The sequence below is a fragment of the Dipteris shenzhenensis genome, chromosome 20, assembly GCF_047967505.1.
Source record: "Dipteris shenzhenensis isolate YYH24624 ecotype China chromosome 20, Dip_SZ_1.0, whole genome shotgun sequence".
NCBI lineage: Eukaryota > Viridiplantae > Streptophyta > Polypodiopsida > Gleicheniales > Dipteridaceae > Dipteris > Dipteris shenzhenensis.
Genome location: NC_141615.1, coordinates 3,835,194 through 3,849,177, shown reverse-complemented (window position 1 = coordinate 3,849,177; position 13,984 = coordinate 3,835,194). Strand labels below are relative to the sequence as shown.

Below are 13,984 nucleotides of genomic sequence, written 5' to 3'. Positions count from 1 at the left end.
CCGTACCAACCACCTATGTCAGGAGGTGGCTATGGACCCTCTTATCAACGCGGTCGAAAGGGTGGTTTCAGAGGTGGACGCGGAGGTGCAGGCAGAGGTACAAACTTTAGAAGACCCATCATGTGTTACAGATGTGGCGAGTACGGCCACTACCAAGATGATTGTACACAACCGTTCGAGGACCCTCTTGTACACAGTGCAACACAAACGACCACTACACCAGAGATTGTCCCAATAGAAGAGTGGAACCCGCATCCCAAGTGAATATGGTTGATGTAGTAGTGGCAGGGGAGGGCAACAATCCCCATTTGATTGGCGCAGTGTTGGGTGTTGTGACACGGTCACATACAAAAGGTGACAAATGTAAGGGTGACTCAGAGTCAGCACCGGAGACCTCAGCACCAATGAGTTCGACAAGTGTTCCCCCACCGAGGTCATTCTCCTCCTCCAAGGTACACAGTACGCCTAGGAATAGACCACCCATGCTGGCTTCTGATAGTGATTCAGAAACAAACTCGAAGGGCCCACAGCCATTAAGGTCAATCACTAACTCTGGGAGTGCCTCATCCTCGGGTGATCACTCTATGCCTTTGAGGTATCAGGAGGTAGTAAAGGGTGTCACGAGAGATCTTCAAACAAGTTTTGAAGATGAAGGTAGCACACCTCAGCTTCCATCCCGCAAGTCCAGAACTGTGAGGTTTGCAACAGAAGTGACAACCCTTGGACAGTACCGGGATAAGGAGGCACGAGTAGGTCCTCCCACTTTGTCCCCAACAGCACTCAACAGAGAAGAGGCTATGGGGACAAGACCTAGTTCTGCCCAGGAAAAAGGGAAAGGAGTAATGGAAGAGAAACCACTGGAGACAATGACTCACAGTTCAGACCTACATCCACATCCTCGTGTAAGCTTCGACCCTCGGCCAGAGGCAAGGAGGATGAGGTTGCAGAAGGCTAATGCTAGTGTCCACCACTACTCCCTGTTTGAAGATCTTATGAGTTTCAAACCCAACCTCACTCTACGACAACTTTGTCTATTGTCCCCCCAAATCAAGCATCAGACGATTACATTTCTGAATCGCCTCCCAGGAGGTCGACACAAGGGATCTACTCCGAGTGGGCCAACACCAGAGACATTACCGGCTCAGCATGGGTCTACATCGGACCACTTCTCTGCCTACGCTGCCCTCACTTGTGAACAAAGTCCCAAGCTCACCGTGGAGATCCATGGAGTGGAGCTGAAAGACGTCTTCCTCGATGGTGGGGCGGCTGTGCACATTATGCCGAAAGGTACACTCCAAAAACTAGGTTTGAAGTTGACAAGTGATGTTCACTTTCAGGTACGCATGGCTGATCAACGCAGAGTAAAACCAATGGGTGCAGTCAAAGGTGTTCACATGAAGATTGGTGGAGTAACTTTTCTCTCCAATTTTGTTGTCCTTGATATGACCGAAAATGAACAAACTTACCCTCTACTTCTTGGTAGGCCATGGTTGCGGTCTTCAAAAGCCATTCAGGATTGGTCAACTGATGAAGTTCGATTGCCCCTGGGATCGACATCCCTCGAAATAGATATGGTCACAGGGCAGGCAAGGCACATACCAATAGAACTAGGAGAGGAGGATTTTGAAGAACAAGCCGGAGTCGAAGAGGAGCATTGGGCCTGTGGGGACTGGCCCAGGGGTGGTGACCAAGATATCAATGAGGAGACAACCCTAGAAGGATTTGAAAGTTTGACCTACTTGTTGGATCGGGCTGATCAAGAAGACGAGGAGGCTGTCATTTTGGATTGGATGGGAGCCCTGGGCTCCTTAGCGGTCAACATGGTGGAACTATGCCAACAAGAAGATCAAGAAGAACACCTACTTGCAGTATCAGAAATCCACTCAGAACGACAGGGTCTGGCTGAACTAGTTTACGAAAGGATGCCCTTTGGACTTTGCAATTGTCCACACATGTATAAGAGAATGGTCACTAGGGGTACTACAGTGGACACCACAGATCGTACTGAGGACAATGATGGTACTGCAGTAAACATTGAGGATCGTCCAGTGGCCGACATGGAGGACATTGGTCAAAATGATGCTGACAATACTATAGGATACAATGAAGGATCTACAATGGACGAGGCTAGTACTGCACAACCCACCAATGGTACTCCAGAGTACAATCATGGTATTATGGTGCACAACCATGGTACTACGGTGTACAACCATGGTACTGCTGAGTGCAATGATGGTCATAGAGAAGACAGGAACACTAATGAAGAGACTGGTGGTGGTAGTGATTTAGAAGAAAGTGACATAGACATTGCTGAACTTGAGGAGAATCACCACCAACAGCTTGAGGTCTTGGGCGGACCCAGGGTGCATACCGGATACAGAGGTGAGGACATGGCCGATCTCACTTTGCTTGACCTTTTCTTATCAGAAGCCGACCACCCCTCAATTCAAGACCTTCCGGAAACCACTTATGAGGTGGAAGGCTTACCTTACCGGGGCATGCTGAAACAGTCACCGAGGCATCGAAGGCACACAACATCTGCAACATCTACTGATTCTACATCTCAGTCAATGCCTGAGAACCCCCCAATTACTTACCCCCCATCTTGGTTGAGAGAAATGGAGGGGGACTTTCCCCTTGAAGATACTCTAGCACATACAGGACTGAGAATGGGTGAACCAAGTACCTCAACATCCCAATGCATTGCCCCTGTTGATGAGGCACGGAACTGGCAGTATCTCAACATTGGAAGTGAGGACCAACCCAGGCATTTGAAGTTAGCCACTTGGGTCTGGGAACATGACTATCTTCTAGCTGCAGTCACCGACCTTTTTAAAGAATTTGTGGATGTCTTTGCTTGGTCCTACAAGGATCTGAAGGGGGTGCCCGCTGATTTCATGGAGCATAGCATCGACTTATATCCAGATGCAGACCCTGTGATTAAAGGTCCATACCGCATGAATCCCAACTACGGCAAGGCAGTCCAAACAGATATACAGAAAATGGAGCAAGCAAGATTAATCTACCCAGTGGATTACTCCGATTGGGTTAGCGGAATTGTCATTGTACCCAAAAGAGAGACCGGCAAACTTAGAATATGTGTTGACTATCGGAGTTTGAATGCTGCAACACGACGTGATAGGTTCCCCCTTCCCTTCACAGATAGAGTGTTGGAGACAGTGGCAAGACATGCTTTATACTCATTCATGGATGGATATAGCGGGTACAACCAAGTCCGAGTGAAAGAACAGGATCAGCCCAAGACCACCTTTGTCACTCAATGGGGAACATACGCCTACCGAATGATGCCCTTTGGACTATGTAATGCCCCGGCAACCTTTCAACGACTTGTAACCAAACTCTTTCAAGAGAATATCGGCAAGTTTCTTGAGGTATTTCTAGATGACTTCTCTGTTTTTAATGGTAAATTGGCCTCCCATCTTGATCCGGCCATACAAAATGATCATCTACATAAGTTGAGATGGGTCTTTGATAAGTGCAGAGAAGTGCGCTTGTGTTTGAACCCTGACAAATGTTTCTTTCTTGCACTCCGAGGTGTTCTCCTTGGTCATATTGTTTCTGCTGAGGGCATGACCACGGATCCCGCAAAGGTAGAGGTGATCATCTCATTGCCCATCCCTCGTACACCCAAAGAGATAAAGTCCTTCTTAGGGCATGTAGGATATTACCGAAGGTTCATACGTTTCTATGCTGACATTGCTATTACACTGACAGAACTCCCACATCAAGACCGATCTTTTGTTTGGGCCACCCCACAACAACTAGCCTTTGATGATCTGAAGCATCGCCTCCTGAAGGCCCCCATCCTCAGGCAGCCCGATTGGGATGTAATTTTTCATGTCCATGTGGATGCTAGTGGGTGGGCAGTAGGTGCTATACTGGCTCAACCTAACCAGGATACCAAGATTGATTTGCCGATCTACTTCGCGAGTCGACAACTCAATGGAGCAGAACGCAATTACAGTACCACAGAAAGGGAGGGCCTCGGCATGGTTTATGCCATGACCAAGTATCGTCACTACCTCTTGGGCAACAAGTTTGTGATCATCATTGATCATCAAGCTCTTAAGTATTTATTGAATAAGCCTACTCTTGGTGGCCGGATAAGCAAATGGATTCTTCTTTTTCAAGAATTTGAATTCGACATTGTGGTGAGGGCTGGGAGATTGCATCAACCTGCAGACCACTTGTCCAGGTTACATTCCGGGGAACCAGCCAGTGGTATCACCGATGACTTACCCGATGCGGGCTTGTTCGGAATAACGGCACTACGTGATGAATGCCTATTTGCGGTGGACTGCTTCCCACCATGGTATGCCAACATAGTACACCTCTTGTCTACAGGTGGCTTTCCTCCAGGATTAACTCCAACAGAGAAACGCAAACGGATCCTTCAAGCTGCTCCTTTTAAGTTGATTGCAGGTCAATTGTACAAGCTCGGGAAGGATCAGATCTTGAGACGGTGTGTGCTTTCGCACGAGACACAATCCATTCTTAAAGAGGCACATGCTGGCATAGGTGGAGGGCATATGGCCTCAGATGCTACTGCTCGTAAGATCATGCGAGCAGGGTTTTGGTGGCCCAAGCTCTTCCGCGACTGCCATGTTCATGTGACTAGATGTGATTCATGTCAACAAGCGGGCCCCAAGCCTACAAGGCGTGAGTACCTCCCTCTCAAACCATTCACTCCGGTGCCTCCCTTCTATCGCTGGGGATTGGATTTCATTGGACCCATCTCTCCTGCCACACGTATGCTCTGCTTGCCACCGACTATGGAACCAAATGGGTCGAAGCCAAGGCAGTCAAGAACTGTACTGCCCAGGTAGTAGCCACATTTCTATATGACCAGATCATCTCTCGGTTTGGTTGTAGTGTTGAGTTGATAAGTGATAGAGGGTCTCACTTCCTAAATGACACCATTGCTGCACTAGTTCACCTGCTACAAATAGTTCACAAATTTTCATCTCCCTATTACCCACGTGCCAATGGTCTAGCTGAGAGCTCAAATCGTACAATGTGCGGGATCGTGCATCGACTTTGCCTAAATTCTTTAGCCGATTGGGACGACATACTTCCAGCTGCTTTATTCACCTATCGAACGGCTTACAAGGCGAGTACTGGGTATTCACCCTTCGAGCTGGTCTATGGACTGGAGGCCGTTATGCCTTATGAATTTCATCTTGACACTCACAGGATTCTTCCAGACAAAAAATGACAACCTTGAAGCCTGCACAATGGAACGCTTGTGGGATTTGGAAGCACTGGCAGAGCATCGACGTGAAGCAGTTTTCGCTCGAGAAGTTTGGCAGAAGCGACAAAAAGCTTGGCATGACCGGAACCTCAGAAAAAGAAATTTCAAAGTCAGAGATTTAGTACTCTTGTATTCCAGTAAGTTTCTCAAACACAAACCTAAGTTTGTGAGTGGTTGGACAGGTCCATTTTTCATTGCCAAGCTTATCCCAAGTGGCGGAGTCTACTTGGCCACCCGTGCCACTATCCCTCTCTAAATGACCACCCTTTAAATGCGGCCTCCCTTTTTTCACTCTGTGTCACTTTCTCTCTCTAACTACGGCCTCCCCTTTTCATCCTGTTTTACAAACTCCTTCTCCTTCTACCTTCTCTCCAACTTCCACCTCCCTCTTACAAACACCTTCTCTTTCCACCCTCTGTCCAACTTCTACCTCTCTCTTACAAAAACCTTCTCTTTCCACCCTCTGTCCAACTTCTACCTCTCTCTTACAAAACCTTCTCTTTCCACCCCCTGTCCAACCCCTACCTCTCTCCTACAAAACCCTTCTCTTTCCACCCTCTGTCCAACTCCCTACCTCTCTCTTACAAACACCTTCTCTTTCCACCCTCTGTCCAACCCCTACCTCTCTCCTACAAAACCCTTCTCTTTCCACCCTCTGTCCAACTCCCTACCTCTCTCTTACAAACACCTTCTCTTTCCACCCTCTGTCCAACTCCCTACCTCTCTCTTACAAACACCTTCTCTTTCCACCCTCTGTCCCACTTCCACCTCCCTCTTACAAACACCTTCTCTTTCCACCCTCTGTCCAACTCCCTACCTCTCTCTTACAAACAGCTTCTCTTTCCACCCTCTGTCCCACTTCCACCTCCCTCTTACAAACACCTTCTCTTTCCACCCTCTGTCCAACTCCCTACCTCTCTCTTACAAACAGCTTCTCTTTCCACCCTCTGTCCCACTTCCACCTCCCTCTTACAAACACCTTCTCTTTCCACCCTCTGTCCAACTCCTACCTCGCTCTTACAAACACCTTCTCTTTCCACCCTCTGTCCAACTCCTACCTCTCTCTTACAAACACCTTCTCTTTCCACCCTTTGTCTAGGCCCCCCTCTCTCCCCCTTTACCCACAACCCTTCCCCCCTCCTCCTCTCCTACGCAACAGCCCCCCCCCTCTCCCCCTTTACCCACCACCCTTGCCCCCTCCCCCTCTCCTACGCAACAGGCCCCCCCTCTCCTCCTTTACCCACCACCCTTGCCCCCTCCCCCTCTCCTGCGCAACAGCCCCCCCCCTCTCCCCCTTTATCCCTTCCCCCCTCCTCCTCTCCTGCGCAACAGGCCCCCCCCTCTTCCCCTTTACCCACAACCCTGCCCCCCTCCTCCTCTCCTACGCAACAGGGGGCCCCCTCTCCCCCTTTACCCACCACCCTTGCCCCCTCCCCCTCTCCTACGCAACAGCCCCCCCCTCTCCCCCTTTACCCACCACCCTTGCCCCCTCCCCCTCTCCTACGCAACAGGCCCCCCCTCTCCCCCTTTACCCACAACCCTTCCCCCCCCCTCCTCTCCTACGCAACAACCCCCCCCCTCTCCTCCTTTACCCACCACCCTTGCCCCCTCCCCCTCTCCTACGCAACAGGCCCCCCCTCTCCCCCTTTACCCACCACCCTTTCCCCCTCCTCCTCTCCTGCGCAACAGGCCCCCCCCTCTTCCCCTTTACCCACAACCCTTCCCCCCTCCTCCTCTCCTACGCAACAGCCCCCCCCCCTCTCCCCCTTTACCCACCACCCTTGCCCCCTCCCCCTCTCCTACGCAACAGGCCCCCACTCTCCCCCTTTACCCACCACCCTTCCCCCCTCCTCCTCTCCTGCGCAACAGGCCCCCTCCTCTTCCCCTTTACCCACCACCCTTCCCCCCTCCTCCTCTCCTGCGCAACAGGCCCCCCCCTCTCCCCCTTTACCCACCACCCTTCCCCTCTCCCCCTCTCCTGCGCAACAGCCCCTCCCCGCTCTCCCTTTACCCACCACCCTTCCCCCCTTCTCCTCTCCTGCGCAACAGGCCCCCCCCTCTTCCCCTTTACCCACCACCCTTCCCCCCTCCCCCTCTCCTGTGCAACAGGCCCCCCCCCTCTCCCCCTTTACCCACCACCCTTCCCCTCTCCCCCTCTCCTGCGCAACAGTCCCCTCCCCCTCTCCTATGCAACAGGCCCCCCCCTCTCCCCCTTTACCCACCACCCTTCCCCTCTCCCCCTCTCCTGCGCAACAGTCCCCTCCCCCTCTCCTGCGCAACAGCCCCCCCCCCTCCCTTTCTTCCTCTACCCGCCACCCTGCCCTCCCCCTCTCACGTGCGCAACCTCTTCCCCCCTCTCCCTCTACCTGCCTCACCCTCTCCTGCGCAACAGCCCTCTCCCCCTCTCTTGCGCAACAGCCCCTCCCCGCTCTCCCTTTACCCACCACCCTGCCCCTCCTCTCTCCTGCGCAGCCCCCCCCTCTATCTGCCTACGTCCCCCTCTCTGGAGCAACTCTCCCCCCTTCTCCTCTCTACACCCTCTGCATCACCCCCTCTCCCCTCCTTGCTCTAGCCCCCCTCCTCCCCCCTCGTCACCCCTCCTTCCCTATCAGTCTACATCCGTCCTTTTGCTCTCCCTCTCCACCGACACCCCTTTCTCACTCTTTTCCTCTCCATCGAAGCATGGGCCTGCACTGGTGGCTCTGCTAAGGAATTCTCTCGTAGCAGATTCCGGGCTTAACCTCGACATCAACACCTCTCTCCCTCCTTGCCTCTCCAGACCTCGACATCGACACCCCCTCCGTACTCTTTTCCTCTGCATACGACGCCATCGTTCATGCCTACCCGTGCCCCTCGCCACAAGTACAAACCCAGATTACCCCGCGATACTTTATTCGTTGACTTCCATCGGGCTCGGGCAGGCCACAAAACAGGATCAGGACCATCTTCCATGGCATCACTTGGCAAACGCACCACCGATGACCTGGGTGCCGGGTCTATACCACAGAGCACTTCGAAACGACCTCGAGCAGCTGCAGATTCACCTCCCTCCAACAGGATCACTATCATATCGGATGAGGAGCTATCCCCCTTTTCGAGTTCCTCTGATTCAGATCATGGAGGCTCTGACTATCTGCCCCCCACAGGTACAATCAAAACACCATCCAAGGCATCCAGTGGGCACAGTGGTCACAGTAACGGTGGCGGTGATTTGGTCCCACAAAGTACAGCTTGTGATCTTCCACCCCCAGCTTCATCCTCCTCGATCATTCGGGTGGTTTTCAAACCTTTCCTCGATCCCACACTCAAGCTGTCTAGCATCTTGTCACCTGATGAGATAGCTCGCATGTCTCTCATGGAGTTTGATGATGTCACACTTCCCCAGGTGGACGTCCAAATGTGTACTGCGTTCATTCAGTCTTATGACTCTGCAACAGACACATTCGGATTCTTGAATTCTCGTCACATGTTCACTCCTAGTCTCGTATCTACATATCTCTGTCTTCCCACGCTTCCCTTTTTGCCACCTCACACCGGCTCACCCACATTCATGTCCTTCTTGTCTACCTGTAAAACTCATCGCAGAGGACATGAGTGCAAGAAGGTTCTCGAGGGAAACAGCCGAGAGGCGCTTCTAGCGAGGTATTTATTCACGCACTTCTACTCTGCCCCAGGCCACTTCTTCATCACCAAGGCAATCCATTCTGCCTTAGACTCCATTCTCTCGGTCACTCCCTATGATTTCGCCTCACTCTTCTACTCTGCCTTTCGTAACACAGTTCGCAAGCGTCGGGGCACATATACCTGTACTTGTGGGCCCCACCTCACCTTCTTACTTCATCAGTGGAAGGCCAACCCTCCTCCCATTGTCACAGGGCGCCTCCCTTCATCATCTCTCTCCCCTCCTGTCACCCCCTCTTCCACATTGTTCACTGTCACTTCCAGTGTTCCTTCCCCCGGGACTGCCTCTTCTCCTCTTTCGCTCAGGAGGACACCTCGGCGAGCGCCACCTCATGAAGTCTGCACCGGAGCTTCTTTAGTATATTTTGTTACCGGTGCCACAGGGTTACCATCAGTGACATGTCTTGTATCTCCATCAGTCGTGCCCGTGCCAGGACTTGCCTCTCCATCAGTCACACTTGTCCAGGCTTCTCCAGCGATCTCCAGACTTTCAATGGGAGGGATTGCACCAGGTACACCTCCTGTTGTACCAGTGACGACGATTGTTGTACCCGGGACTTCCTCGACAGGTGTATTGTTACGAAGGACTGCAGCTGTTTCGTCTTCACTCCCTACCACTTTCACCGATGCAGTCATCACCACAGTTCAGGCGACCTCTGACCATGTTTTGGACCATGTGTTGGACCTGAATCTTCCGGGACCCGACTCCCACTCCCACGGGCTTTCTCAGGAGATGTCATCCCAGGGTGTACTTCACATTTCGGCCTCCCCAGGCAGAGACAGGACCAGAGACGGGAGTGGGAGCCCCTCTCGAGGAGATGCTCCATCGGCCACTTCAGCATCAGAGGAGGTATTTGAGGGAGGGATTCTGCCCCAATCTGTGGATTGCCCACCCCTTCATGAGAATGATATGTTCACAGCTTACATAGCTGCTTCCTCGGGCCCACCTCTTTCAAATATTTCCCTGGTGGAAAAACAGAATGAAGATTACACTTGCACGATACTCCAAACATATGAGGAAAATGGTTTATGAAGGTCATGCTTGATACCTTCTGCTGGACCATCTCGCGCGTGAAGGTCAGCTTGATCCACCACCACCATATTTGAAGGCAAGTGACTGGATTCCAGGCTTGGAGGGCAAATGGAGAGAAACCTCCTCGTGGTATGAAGAGGCTATCGATCTTTCATGAGCTTCCTTATTGGGGTCTATTACAAATCAATCATCTCTTGGATCCCATGCATATTCTCTGCAGCCCTTCCGTTGAGGATGATATGAGGACCATGTCATAAGCGTATAACAATATCTGTATCATAAGGTCACCCAAGACGGAACCCTCGCCTCCTAGGCGATCAATGAAAGATGTGATCTCATTGATGTAGAGTCTGAAGAGGGTCGGTGAGAGTGGACAGCCCTACTTCACTCCAATCGTGCTCTCGACCTAGTCCTATAGACCGCCTAGGGCACATACTCTACCTCTAACTGACTCATATAAGCTCACCACACCCCAAATCAACATCTATGGAATCTGCATCTCCTGTAGTCTCTTGACCATGCGGGAACGCGGTACTGTGTCAAAAGCTTTCCAAAAGTCTACAAAGCATGAGTAGACTTTTTGGTGTCTCAATCTCACCTCCTCGATGACAACTCTCAAAGTGAATATGTGGTCTAAGGTAGAATGTTGACTCCGGAATCCTACCTGTCCTAGTGCTCATTGCCCTCAAGCCTCTGTATGACTGCTGAGCTCCCTCTCTAAAACCGATCCATAAATCTTGGCCAAAGTATGCCGTAATTCCCAGTCTTCATAGGGTCGTCGGCTTTGTGTATCGTTACAATAGTGGTGGTGCTACAGGTGGGTGGGAAGCCCTGACAAACAGCTTGGTTGAACATGTGTGCTAGGATCGAAGCTAAGACCTCCTGTCCATGTGCAAATTGCTTAGGCCATAGGTCCTCATGATCCTGTGCTTTTCGGTTGTGTAGTAGACGGAGTGCAGACGGCACATTTTGTGTGGTAAACAATCGACAAGTGGTGGGCCTAGGCATAGAGGGCATGTCTGGTAATGTCTGCATTTGGACATCATAGAGGACATGTCAATGATGGGGATAAGTGACTTCCCTTACGTTCATAGTCACTAGAAACGTTTCGAAATGTAGAAACGTGAAACATTTCAGAACGTTTTTATAAAAAAAATAGAAGTTTTGAAACGCTTGATTGTACTTTTTAGTGCCAAAAATGTCTAAATATGTCCCACATATACATGGCATGTTACCCTTGGCCACGCTTCTTTGGGATAGAAATGTTTTGAAATGTGAGAAATGTTTCGAAACGTTTCTTTCCCAAAGAAACGCGTTTTGTTGTGACTATGCCTACGTTAGGAAACCCCATCCAATGACCGGGTCTCCTCCTCAAAAAGATCTGAAAATCACATCCATCTTGTGTGAGAAAAGCCCGCCTCTTTGCGGTGTGTCATTCGTCGAAAACTCCACTATGCCTTGGATGCCCTAAGGTTTGTTCTCATATGAGATAGGCTCTCGCCTCTTTGCATTCAGCATCAAACCAAGGGTTTTGAGATGTCTTCCGGGTCGTGGGAAAGGATCTGGTGGCAACGTTCTGTACTATTGAGACAAGGGCGTCCTAGGCATGTGCGAGGTCTATGTCATCCTCAAGTAGGGATGGGAGTGCTCTCGCTAAGTGTCACACGTACACTGGATCGAGGGCACGGTCAAAGTGGATCTGGACATGTGCATGCATGATGGGAGCTCTCCCTATGGGTGGCATAGTGGCAAGGATATGGAAGGCCATGTATGAGTGGTCGGCTCCGAGTGGGGGTGGGGGTACAATGAAATCGTGTATCTGTGATACAAGGGCTAGTGGGCCTTGTAGGTAGTCAATGTACTTGACCCACTGCCATGTGGGAAACAAGTGAGTCCAACAGACAATGGCCATCTCTGAGACTGTTGTAGATGATCAAGTCATGGACTACCCCCAAATCAAGTAGATGTCGTCCATACCCTGTCACCTGTGGAGCATCTGCGGAGTGTCTCAGTATTCCTAGCTCAACTGCATTTAGCTCCGGGACTATGTGGGGATCTCTGTCATCTGTGAAGGCAAGCAGACCCACCTATCTATCTCCAGTCCGTGCATTGAAGTCTCCTAGCAGGAGGATATCTCCTTGCCTAGAGAACTCCGCGATGTCATCATGTATCATCTCATATGGACTATGTCCCTCTGCGGTGACCTCCTGTGCATAGGAAGACGTGTCTGGAGAAAAGTTTAGGGTAAAATATCAAACTTGGAGAAGGGTGTACTACACTTTAATGCTTGGTCTTTATTGTTGAAAATAATACATAGGACTAATACGTGTCTTTTTAAAAATTTTGGAGCCTAGGTTAATGTATTCATGAATACTTTCCTCTACCCTTTGTGTGAGTTTGTGATGTAGTTGCGTTCCATACACTACATCTTTTGTTGTAGGAGATTTTTTAAAATCTTTATTTGCTAGGTTAAATGAATCTAAAAGTAGCCTTAAAATACAAAACAAAAATTAAAAGTTGTGCTAGTTATAAGGCTTTTAGTAACTTAGTTTTGGCGGCTCCTTTTTTTTCCAATCATGTATCTGCTACACCCAATTTTGTTGCCACATTCTAATAATAAAATTTATGGACAAAGGTAGGAGAAACAGACAAAATTATCTATTTCTCATTGTGCTACTTTCATCTATTGTTATAGGCTTTAACTATGGACTCGGGCAGTTACCTTCAATAGCTCCATCTGCGCTTCCAAAAGATGGCTCAAAGGATGCTGCCAAGGCTTTCTTGAAGGATGAAGCAATGACACCAACTAGTGAGTATGATTGCAATGTTGGACTCGATATTGTGTTTTGGCAGTTTTACTTTTGAGGACATGAAATAGCACCAAGAGCTGGTAAAATATGAATGAGAATTTAGTCACATAAAAGTTGTTCTCCCTATCCAAGATACAAAAGTTTCATACTGTTTCTTAGTGTGCTCAAGACATGAGCTGTTGTGACCTGCTCCTGCCATCTGCTAGCCTCACCATCTCTGCCACCTCCTGTGTCCTCCTTTCCTGCCTCTGATGTTTTTTCACACCCCTTGCTCTCTTCCGCCCTCTGCTCAGCCCGTTTTGGGCTTTCGTCTTCCACCCTTCTTCATGTAGCTTAGAGCTAGGGCCTTCTTAGGCTCCCAGGCCCCCCTCCATTTCTGCCGCCTCTTTGCGACTCCTACTGCCAAAGAATCTTATGCCTCAAGTTCATGCCAGCATTAGCTGGCTGCCCCTAGCTGGGCTTCCCTTTCCACCCGGGCTGTTCACAGCTTTTAGGGTGGCTTTTTGCCCACCTTGGGCTTTTCATTGCCCCATTTTGGTGGTATTTCCTCTACATCTAGCTGGTTTTTTTGAGGTGGTCTCATGCCAACACTCCCCTTGTCTTGCCTCTCCTTTGTTAGCCTTGTGACAAGTATACCCCCCAGTGCGCCCCCCGCTGCAGGGGGCTCTCTCTTCCCTCTTTCTCTTTCTTCACAAAGCTACCAGAGGTTGTTTCTTGTCTGACTTGGGCTTCGTAGAAGGTGACCCCTTGCTCTCATGCACAGAGTGCCTCCCATGGCAGCGCCCTCAACACCTTCAGCCATCCAGATTTCCCACTCCCAAGATGACAGACAGCAGGTACAAAAAGCTATTCAATCGTAGGCCTCAACCCCACACGATGGCAGGCTTGAGATTGGATCTAGGCAAGCTTAGCCCTAGATCTAGTCAGGCCCTGATGGAGCAGAGTCTAATATAGCTTGGTTTTCTTCATCCTCAAGTGCAATGGTTTCTCACTAGACAACATGGAGATGATGCATCTTGTTCCAAAGTATCCCATTACGCTTCATTTCCTAAGCCTTCCCAAGGACTACAGAGCGAGCTTGTCCTCCTTTAGGTTCTATTTTGGCATTGTTCTAGAGACTTCAACTACAATGGTCTCTGTACTCTTTGATGATGGAGCCCCAAAGGTTTGGTTGATTGTGGACAACCT

General features: G+C 50.2%; 1 protein-coding gene across 4 annotated transcripts in view; it reads left to right on the top strand.

Moving 5' to 3' along the window:
• LOC147889145 (uncharacterized) overlaps positions 1 to 13,984 on the top strand; it is a 187,051-nt gene that overhangs the window by 109,417 nt on the left and 63,650 nt on the right. For all 4 annotated transcript variants that reach the window (XM_087391349.1, XM_087391347.1, XM_087391346.1 and 1 more), the window contains one exon: positions 12,682 to 12,795. In XM_087391349.1, the coding sequence (XP_087247475.1) occupies positions 12,682 to 12,795 (114 nt within the window). The remainder of the gene's footprint in view (positions 1 to 12,681; positions 12,796 to 13,984) is intronic.